Here is a 10,891-nt window from a genome sequence, read left to right as displayed (position 1 = left end):
CCAGAGAGGGAGGGAGGGAGGGAGGGAGGGAGGGAGGGAAGGAGAAGTCCATCCTGATACAAGAGGCACACAAAGCACAACAGAACCAGAAAAGAAACACCGTGGGTCATATTACAGTTAAAACACTGACTGTACAGAACAAAGAAAACACGTTGAAAACTGCAAGAGAGAAGAGTCAATTCACATACAAGGGCAGTGGCACCACAGTAACTGCTGAGGTTTCAATTCAAACATGAAAGATCCCAGGTTCCTGTTCTGTATGAGTTCTATTCTGACTTCCTTCCATGATGAACAGTAATATGGAAGTGTAAGCCCAAATAAATGATTTTTGGTCATGGTGCTTCATCACAGCAATAGAAATAATCCTAAAACAACACCTTTCAATAATAATTCTGAGTATCAGTGGTCTCAGTTCACCTATTAAAGGACAAAAACTAGATGTTTGGAAAGAAAACAGAATATCCATTTTGCTGCCTCTGAGAAACATACCTATAATCAAAGATATACACTACTATAGGGTTTATATTCCAAACAAATGAAACCAGTTGCTGTCCTAATATCAGACAAAACAGACTTCAAACCAAACATGTCAGGAGAGGTAAAGGGAGGTAAATAACAATAAATGTTATTCATTCTGATCAAGAGAATAATCCAGGGCTGGAGAGATGGCTCAGTGGTTAAGAGCACCGGCTGCTCTTCCAGAGGTCCTGAGTTCAATTCCCAGCAACCACATAATGGCTCACAACCATCTGTAATGAGATCTGGTGCCCTCTTCTGGCCTGCAGATGTACACGCAGGCAGAACACTGTGTACATAATAAATAAATAAATCTTAAAAAAAAAAAAAGAATAATCCAGCAAGCAGAAACTACAATTACAAATATATACACACAAGAAATAAGCAGATCCAATTTTGTAAAGCAAGCATTGCTAGATTTCACCCCAACACAGTAACAGTGTTGACTTCAATACTCACCATTCACCATTAGACAGATCATCCATACAAAAAGTGAGTCAAGAAAAAGGAAGTAAAAGATATGTCAGATGAAATGGACCTAGGAAACCTTTATAGCACTTTCCCCAAACACTAACAAATAGACATTTTCTCAGCAGCTCACGGAACTTCTAAAATAAGTCATATACTATGATGTAAAACAAATCTCAACAGATTCAGGAAAAGTGAAGCAATGTCTCACTTTCTACCTAATCATGATGACGTAAAGCTATAAATCAACAGCCCGGGAAACTACAAGAAATACACAGATCCATGTAGATTAAGAAACGAATGGGTCTTTGAAGAAACCAAAAAGAAAAAAAAATTAAATCCTAGAATTAAATGAAAATGAAAACACAGTTACCTGAACCTGTGGGTTATAATGAAAGCAGTCTTAAGAAGGACGTGCCTACATTTCAGAAAGCAGAGATCTTAACTAGACAAACAGGAGACAAACATTAAGGAACTGGAAAAAGAATAAAGCAATTCCCAGAGCATCAGACTGATGGAAATAAATAAGACCAGAACAGAAAATAATGAAGTAGAAATAAACCAAAAACAATAAAAAGAATCAATGAAACAAAGACCTGGGTCTGTGAAAAGATAAACAAAATTAATATACCTTTAACCAAGTTAACCAAAGAAACAAAGAAGATTCAACCTAATATAATTAGGGGTGAAAAGGGAGAGATTGCAATAGACACAGAGGAAATTCAGAGGATCAAGAGATCCTTAAAAAAATATTCCACTAAATCAGAAAAATCTGAACGAATTGGATGGATTTCTAGATGTATTTGACCTACCACAGTTAAACCAAGATAAAACAAATAAACAGATACAAAACTATCAATGAGATAGAAGCAGTAATTAAAAATCTACCATCCAGGCCTGAGCCGGCAGGGAACACATATGGCTCCCCCACTGCCCAGACTTCTTGGTTTGGGGAGGGGGGCTGCACATTCAACCAGAACTGGCTTGATCCGGTTATTTCCAGGCCTGAGTCAGTGGAAGACACAGATGCCTACCCGCCCCCATCCCCAGACTTCTTGGCCACCATTGTACCAAGCACTGCCTGAGGTCTCTAGACCTGGGCAAGTGAGAGGAGAAAAAACTGCTTTTCTTCAGTTCCATGCCATTCCTGTGTCTACGGCGAGCAGGACTCCACCAAGCACCAACCTGTGACCCAACCAAGAGCCCTGGTACCAGGTGATTGGGCACCATTATGGTGAGTGAATAGAGGATGGGAAATGGGAGAGAGAGAAGCAGAAGGGTCCACGGGCTGGGGAGAGAGGCGGATCTGAAGAGATGAGAGTGGTGAGGGACAGGCTGATGTGAATGGCCTGCTTGCCACCCGAGTCCAAGGTAGTGTCCAGGCCTGGACTACTGTCCAGGTCTTTAGACTATTGTTAGGTCTTTGTCTGAAGCCCTGAAACAGCCAAGGGGGACTGTGTTGATGTCTGTGGTTCCTATCATCACTGAGGGCAGTGTGAAGGCCTGTAGTCTGGGCTACTGCCTAGGGCCATGTTGGTGTCCAAGGGCCATATTGTCATAACATAAGAAAGGAAGAAACACTTTTAACTCCTTCTTATGAAGTCAGACACCCAAACCAGATAAAGACCCAACAAAAAAGGAGAATGATAGGCCAGTCTCACCATGATCTAGGAGGCTCCATTCTGGGGATGCAGAGATGGTTCAACATATGTAAATCAATAAGGGCAATTTATTACATAAATATATCCAAGGACAGAAACTATGCGATCATTTTATTAGGAGCATTCTATTAGGAGCCTTTCACAAAATCCAGCATCCCTTTATGACAAACCCTGGAGAGACAAGAGATAGAGAAAATACATGTCAAACAAATGAAGGCTAAGTATGGCAAACCAAAGCCAAGATCATAGGGAGTGGAGAAAAAGCTGAAGCACTCCCACAGAACAAGACAAGGCTGTGGGTGTCTGCTTTTGCCTCTCCTGTTCAACAGTGCTTGACATCTTAGCTAGAGCAACAGGACAAGAGAAGGAAATAAGAGGGACACACATAGCAAAGGAAGCTGTCAAAGCATTTCTGTTTGCAGGTGGCATGGTTCTACACATGACAGACACCAAAGACTCCACCAGGAGACTCCCAGAGCTAATGAATACTTTTAGCAATGTGGCAGGTTACAAAATTACCATCAGTAGTTTTCCTACACACTGAAGACAGACTGAGAAGGAAATCAAGGGAACTATACCATTCATACAAACATTGAGAAATCAAGTTGGCACTACCAGGAAGCTTCCTCCCCAGACTAGCTTTCATAGTACCAGAAGGTTGATTGGAAAGAAAAGTCAACTGTCTTACCCATCTATGAATGCTACACTAATGATCGTACAGAAAGATGTGCCCATAGAAACAAGAGTGACATAAATTATGGGGGTAACCAACCACTTCCTGATTGAACATCAGGTCTACTTCACAAGAGAAAACACATGTGTGGTACTATAAATCTGCTCAAGAACCAATGGTTGGAGAACTCATAGGCCCCAACAGGAAAAATCCCTATTATTATTTTGTCAAATGGACGTAGTATCAAACTATCGTCTAAATTGGTACAGATTGGAAAAATTTCTGTGTTCAGAAGTCAGTGGCTAATGTAGAAATTCACAACTGGCCAAAGTACGGGGAATAAGTCAGTGGAGAGCTAAGCACAAATGGGAAGCCTTTATCAACTTCTCCCCACAAGGCTCAGAGACCAGAGGTCAGGGAGGATCTTCTAGGCATGCCAGGAGTGCGGCCTTCCTGAACTCACAGTGGCCAGCTCAAGACCAAGCAAGTCAACACCCCAGCGTGCAACGGGGAGAAATTCTCAAGCCCCCACATAAGAGGCGCTGTGGACAGTTTATGGCTTCTAAGGGTGAATCAGTTTTCTTTAAGGCTGTGGTCCCTGGTGGGTAGACCAATCCTCCAATAGATGGCCCCAATCCCACGAGTATATGGGTAGCAAAAATTGGACTCAGTGAGTTACAATTCTGAGGGAAAAATAACAAAGACAAGAATTAGGGAGATTTGGGAGGGGAGTGAAGGTGGGCACAGACACCCTAAAATATTCTCCTCTGCTCTCTGTCCATTGCTCCTATAGGAAGAAATCGAACTTTTGCCACTGAGGAGGAATTCAGAGTCTAAGGAGGCCAAGACACAGAACAAGAATCTGAAACAGCCCAAGCAGTTAGCTCAGAACATCCTTACCAAGGTGACGAGGCTGAGCGGCATTTTCTGTCGGCCATACACTCCGGCCCACACAGAACAAGGAATTAGTCTAACCAGCTGGGATTTCCACTTCCCTGCCCCTCCGGATTGCTCATTTCCTGTATCCCAACAATGCATTCTGGGATAGAAAAAAAAATCCCTGAAGGGCAGCAGCTATGTGGCTCCCTCTAGTGGTGAGACTGAACCACAGAAAAGTTCAGTTACCAATGCCAGAAAATGCCCAGGGGAGTAGTACCAGCAACACGTGACAGCTTGGTTTAGGTTATAACCCTCCAAAAATAGTTAGGCTTTTAATATTTATATTTGTAAAAACAAGTTATAGTAATAACTGTGGTAACTAGAGAGTTTCATAAACATCTAAAAGTCAATAGGTTAAATCAACTAGGGGAGAATACTAAGGGGGAAAACATGTATAATGAAGAACAGAGGAGTAAAAAGTGTCCTGGGTTAACATTTCAAAGTCAGTTCATTTGCCAACATGACTTCCCAGAATTACAGAATCTACTTGCTTTCCCAATTGACAAAGCCAGGAGCCTGGTTCACTTAGAGCTAGACTTTAGTGACAAGGCCTTGAGATGGGTTTGTTCTCAGCATTTCTCTCTCCCTTCGCCTACTTGGAAGATGTGGGAGTAGGGCATTATTACTTCTTAGTTTTAAAAATACATTTCCTTGAATTTTTCCACTTCCATTTTATAAGAATCTTCTTGCAATCTCATTTTAGAGAGCTCAGATGTGAGCTTCGTCAGCTCTGCCTGACTCCACTTTGCACCACATGCTCCCTTTTCTTCCCTGGCTCTCCTTTGTGTGCAGCCTCCACCTGAAACCAATTACAAAGGTGGGTTTTTACAAATCAGAATACAAGGGACTACTGGGAACTTGAAGACTTGTCAGGTTACTCTCATGACTGAGTAGCTCTAAGCATGACAGAAACAGAATACACATTCTGTAAAGAGACACTGAGGAAAATCAGCTGACCAGCAGAAAGGAGGTAAGGGACACAGGGAGGGCAGTGGGTTTTCGGAAAATGTGACAATGAATTTCAGAGTCAACTGTATTAAACGTGACTAGTACATATCTATGATGTATTCTTTGCATGTGCTTGTGTGAGTGTGCGTATGCATGCATGTGTGTGTGCATGCATGTGTGTGTGTTATCCGTGGGTGTGGAGTGCTGTACTTTGAAAGCCAACCTTGTCTCAAACTAGACAAGCTGAGTTACAACCTCAGCCAGAAATCACCTTGTATTAGCTCCTGTGTAATTTCATAATTCCAAAAATAATAAAAGTCAATTCAGAAATTTTAATTACAAATATTGCAACCTGAAAAGGAGCCAACAAGTTTCTGGAGAGGGAGGAGAATCACTGCCTTTAGTTGTGTATCTACTTCTGAGCCCACCAGATACAACTCATGGTCACACAGAGATGGCCGTGGTTAATCACACTGGGTCATGAAACAAGTGCTTATCCAGAATTGTGAAAAAGAGATTTATAGGGAGGAAGAAGAATGGACAGGAGTGAGAGAGAGTGGGGGAGACAGTGGTCATCATGCAATGTGTACATGTAAGGAAAAGAATAATTTTAAAAGTTAAAAAAATAAGGTAAGTGTGATATGCCTTGGGACTAAAAAGAGATGGAAGCCACAGGGGTCCCAAGGGTGATAATGGTTGCCTGCTGATGCTTCAAGAGGTTGTCTAGAAGGGCTTGAAGGCTGATGAAGGGATGACCTTGTGACACAGTGCTGACAGCCAATCAACATGCAAGCTGAACAAAGCCTGGACTTGCTGAATCAAAGATTGTATCCCATTTGTCCTCCCGTATGTCAACTGTCACACAATGCTAAAAACAAATGGCTCCTGGGACAACACACCCAAGCCAGGGAACATGGGGTGTCTGTAAAACCCCTCATAGCACACTAAGTAGGTTTAAAGTGTTTCTTAATCCATAATGGGTTCTGAGGTTCTAGAATTCTCACATCAATGTTCTAGAACAACTTCTTAAGAAGCCCAAGTGGTAAAGTTTACCTCTTAAGGATTTGCAAATGTAGCTTTTCAAGTTGTACAAATGCCAATGGTTTTTACAGGCCAAGTCCATAAAAGAATCAGCCCTGCAGGGCTGGGCCAAGAGAGACCCAGGCTGCAAAACTAAGAGAGGGCTCTGGGTGTTGATAGTTCTCCAGTGAGGAAGCAGAGGGAGAAAAGAACTCAGATACAAAAATAGATTGTTGTTTTGAAAGGGAAATGGGGGGGGGGGTGCGAAGAGAAAGGAAAGAAAGAGCTGAAGAGATGGTTCACCAGTTAAGAGTGTTTGCCCTTAAGCATGGTGACCTGAGTTCCACCCCAAAAACCCCACAAGAACAACAAAAACAGTCAACGCAAATGTCCCTCTACTACTGAGTCTGTATAATGGGTCAGTATATCTCTATCTATTATGACTTAAATAAAATCATTATTGAGGATTATTGAGTTACTTTCCCTCTTGTCCTTTGTCCTGACAAAGGCGACTCAAGGGAGAAAGGATTTGTTTTCCCTCACACCCTGAAGGTTCAGTTCATCATTGAAAAGACCCTACAGAACCCCCTCAGAACCCGCAGCTAGCATGCTCCCGTGGGAACGTCCTGTTTGTTTGAAAGATTTTCAGGACCAGCAGCTAGCCTGCTCTCATGAGAACATCCCGTTTGCTTAGGAAAACAGGATACCTGTAGTCGGCACATGAGCCAAATTTAGAATATTAGCACTTCACAAAAGGAACAGTTGCCCCTATGAAAGACCCCAGCTTAGCTACTGTAATGTCATTTTGCCAGGCTTTGACAAAAAAACAAATGTAAGTGCAGGGTGAGGTCAGGGCCCCTATCTACAAAACAGGATATCTGTGAAATAGGACATCTACAAAACAGGATATCTGTGAAATAGGATGTCTGCAAAACAGGATATCTGTAAAATAAGAACAGTATATCTGTTGCCATACATCTGTGCTGGGAGAGGAAAAACTACATGTACCCTTCGCTGCATTCGAACTCACCAATGAGATCTCTGTATCCATGCATGTCTGCTTCTGCTGCCCATTTCCATATAAAAGACCCCCTGCCCAGCCTGAAGGCTGCAAGTCCTCCGAAGAGACTGCCGCCTGCAGGTACCTGTGTATACTCAATAAACCTCCTGCTGATTGCAGGCTGTGGACTGTTCCTGGGCGGTCCTGGGGTCTTCTCCTGAGGGAAGGTCCTCTGGGGGGGTGTCTTTCAATCATGACAGAAGGACCCTAAGATGGCTGGTCAAATTGTATCCACAGTCAGGATGCCTAGAGCGATGCCCAACTCACTCTCTGCTTTCTATACAATCTAGTATGCTAGCCCTGGGAAGGGTGCTGTCCCTTTAAGGGAAGGTTTTCCCACTTCAAGGAACCTAACCTACAGGACCCAGCCATGATAAGCTCAATAGAGGCCAGTGTCTCCCAGTTTACCCTAAGGCAAAACATGGTTCCTTTTTTTTTTTTTTTTTGGTTTTTTCGAGACAAGGTTTCTCTGTGGTTTTGGAGCCTGTCCTGGAACTAGCTCTTGTAGACCAGGCTGGTCTTGAACTCACAGAGATGGGCCTGCCTCTGCCTCCCGAGTGCTGGGATTAAACGTGGTTCCAAGAAAGACTACAAACTAAGACCACCCAGGAACAGACCATCCAAAGGAAATTCTTAACATTCCAACCATTGTAGATAGGATTACCTCCCAGCACACATCCATTGCTTTTCACTAGGACACACCTAGACAAAAGTCAGCTAATCAGGGGTCCTCAACCTTAGAAATGCCTCACCTCAACCTTTGCCTTTATAAAAACCTCACCCCAACTGAGCTCAGGGCTCCCCAGTCACACCAATACAGTGACACACTGAGAGTCCAAGTTGGAACTTGAATAAAAATAAAGGCTCTTTGCTTTTACATAGAGGACTCAGTCTCCTAGTTGGTTTGTGGAGGACTCTGTGATCTGGGCACTACACAGCCAATGCGGTGCCTCACAGCATGGGCAGAGGTTTATCTCTTAGGGGTTAAAGATCCTACCAAGTTGCTGATGAGTGTTGTTAAAGAGCAACCACTTCATTGGTCCAATGTGGTGTGCAGCTTCCAAGAAGGAAAACACGGATGCCAAATGTTGTCATTATACTTCTTCTGGCCTTCCAGTCACCTAGGTATCCTGTCCCTTAAGAAGCAAGCCCTGCCCACTCCCAATCTCCCTCTTCCCTCAGAGGCAGGTACATCTCCCACCTCCTCTCCACTTCTTTCTTCTGAAAAGACAACCTCTGCCTTTTCCCCTCTATCTCTTTCTTTCTTTTTCCTCCATAACCCCCTTACCCTTATATCCTTCCCAATACCCACTAAATAAACTCTATACCCAAGCTCTCTCTCTGCATGGCCTAACTGTAATGGTAAAAGTAAAATTGCTGCAGGATCCCTGGGTCCCGGTGACTGTAGCAGCAGAAACACTGCAGGGGGCCATGTGGCAGCAGGCAGAGAACGGAGGGTCCCGAGAGCAGCCAGTCCCAGGCAGAAATGGCGAAGTTCCACAAGTGGCTGCAGCAGGCCACAAGGAGAAACAGACAGGTGGGCAAGCCACGAGACCATGCTGCAGGTCTCTAAAGGCAGCTGGTCCCAGGCAGAAAGCCATGTGGCAGGCAAGAGAATGAGGTTTATTTAGTGAGTTATGGAAGGGAAGGGGGAGAAGGGGAGAAGAGCAGAGAGAGAGAAAAAAACAAGGAAGAGGGGGAGAAGTGGTGAGAGGCAGAAGCTGCCTCTTCAAGAGGGAGGTGGAAAAGGAAGAGACTCAGGTTGCAAGCAGGAAAGAAGTGCTGCCTGTCTCAGGAGGCAGGGGAGGGAGTGGGCTTGTCTTGTAAAGAGACAAAACAGATCATTACATTCCCTTCTCTTTTAAGGGAATTGGGGCATCGGATTCTCAAGACTGCTTCCTGCTTTTTTGTGGGTGAACCTGAGAAAGCTGGGTGCTGGTCACATCCTGGTGTAACTGGTCTCTTTGTTCATGTCCGGTGTTTGTGGTATGGAAATGACTGGTGTCTCTTACACCTGTTTAAGGTATTGGCAGAACAGAGGACAAAGTTAAGTTTAGGAAAAAAAATTTAGTACCAGGGGATTGAGAAGGGTGTATCTGATATGTTTAAGGTGGATCCTTTAATTCAGCCCCCTAGAACTCACAAGAATTCTTTGGGTTTGTGAAAAAAAAAAAGTTTTAGACATATGCATTGTATAAACAGTAGCATATTTATGTTAGAATGACTGTGACAGATATTTTACACAATGAAAAATATGGAAGGCAGCATGAGAGAAAAATCTGATAGTGTGCACTTGTCCTCACACCTTTATAACTTGCAGGTACACCTTAATAACTTGTATTTATAATTCACTGAAATTTATTTGGTGAGTTGTCCTTTTAAACTGACAAAACCTCTCAGCTGTCAAACTGCATCAGAGATCTTTGAGAAGGATAAAATCTTACTTGAGTTATTGATTAAAAAACAACAGAGAACTTACGTGGTTGGCACCTAGAGCTACTCCTCAGTCCTCCATGGTCACTGAGGGTCATACTTGCCTCTACTGTCTAACACAGAGCCTGCCAAGCTCCAGAAGACCCTGTGGGCTAAGAAGTCTGTAGGAAGACAAGCCTACCTTGATCTGAGCCGCCAGGCTGTCAATTCTAGCAATTCTGTCCACATCTGTAGATCTTCAGTTTAGATGAAAGGCATTTTTTCCAGTTAGCACTGGCAGTTGATGAAGTGAATTGCAGATGGATGTTGTTTTGTGCCCATTTGTCTTCTGTCTTCTTTGGAGAAATTAGAGTGCTGCTGCTAGGAGCAAACCTATCTCTTTTTGTTATAAAAAGTTTTTTAACAATTAACTATTTAAATGTCATATTCCCCAGATCTCTGAGCAGTTGACAGCTGTTTATCAGGTATAGAGTCTGGAAGAGCTGGGTCTGAGCTTGACTGTACTGGCTCTTAACAAGTAGGAGTGACACTTGTAAAAAGACAGAAAGAAGAAAAACTGCTCGCAATAGAAGGTTAATGGCAGAACTGACAACAATACAGAACATCTTAATATATTTTAAATGAGGGTTAGGTTAAATATAAAGTATTTTTGTAAGAGATTTAAAAGTACAACAGTTTAAAATATGAGACTTATTGTTTTTGTAGTCTGAAATGAGATGCAATGAACAGACAATTATAACATTTAAAGTAAACATAGGTGTATTTAAGTTACATGTATAAACACATGCACACAGTGAACAGGAATTGAGTGAAGTAGATGCTCTTGGTGAGCCCTACCAGAGGCATGCCACTGTACAAAACACACATGCAACAGAGTCAGCAAGAAGAATTTAGAGACAAAAACATAAGTAAACCGGGGTCCAGGCAGGGTATAGCTCAGTAAAGATGGCAGGACTTGGTTACCTGACCTGGATATTAGTTAAGATGGTGGTAAAGTCACCTGACCTCAGTCAAAATGGTAGTGGTTACATGTTGCATGGAAAAGCCACAATTTTGAGCTGCATGGAATTTAAGGTTAATAATAAAAGAGACTTAGAGGCATGATCCACCCTGTCTCTAAGCTGCATGTCACAAGCCACAGTAGGAAGCAAAAGGCTAGAATTGAAAACAGCC

The 10,891-nt window shown here is 42.9% G+C and overlaps 1 protein-coding gene across 2 annotated transcripts in view; it reads right to left on the bottom strand.

The window, feature by feature from the left end:
• Nucleotides 1-10,267, bottom strand: part of Ankrd26 (ankyrin repeat domain containing 26) — a 38,090-nt gene extending 27,823 nt beyond the window's left edge. The window contains exon 1 of one of the 2 annotated variants that reach the window (XM_050152726.1): nt 9,900-10,267. In XM_050152726.1, coding sequence (XP_050008683.1) covers nt 9,900-9,946 — 47 coding nt within the window. In that variant the 5' untranslated portion in view covers nt 9,947-10,267. Of the gene's footprint in view, nt 1-4,218; nt 4,308-9,899 lie in introns of those variants that run through there. The other variant, XM_050152727.1, reaches the window with a different exon arrangement.
• Between the last annotated feature and the right edge of the window lie 624 nt (nt 10,268-10,891).

Source organism: Alexandromys fortis, unplaced genomic scaffold (genome assembly GCF_014885135.2).
Source record: "Alexandromys fortis isolate MF-2015 unplaced genomic scaffold, M_Fortis_MF-2015_v1.1 scaffold_54, whole genome shotgun sequence".
In the NCBI taxonomy this organism is placed as follows: Eukaryota; Metazoa; Chordata; class Mammalia; order Rodentia; family Cricetidae; genus Alexandromys; species Alexandromys fortis.
This window is presented reverse-complemented; position numbering and strand designations above follow the sequence as displayed.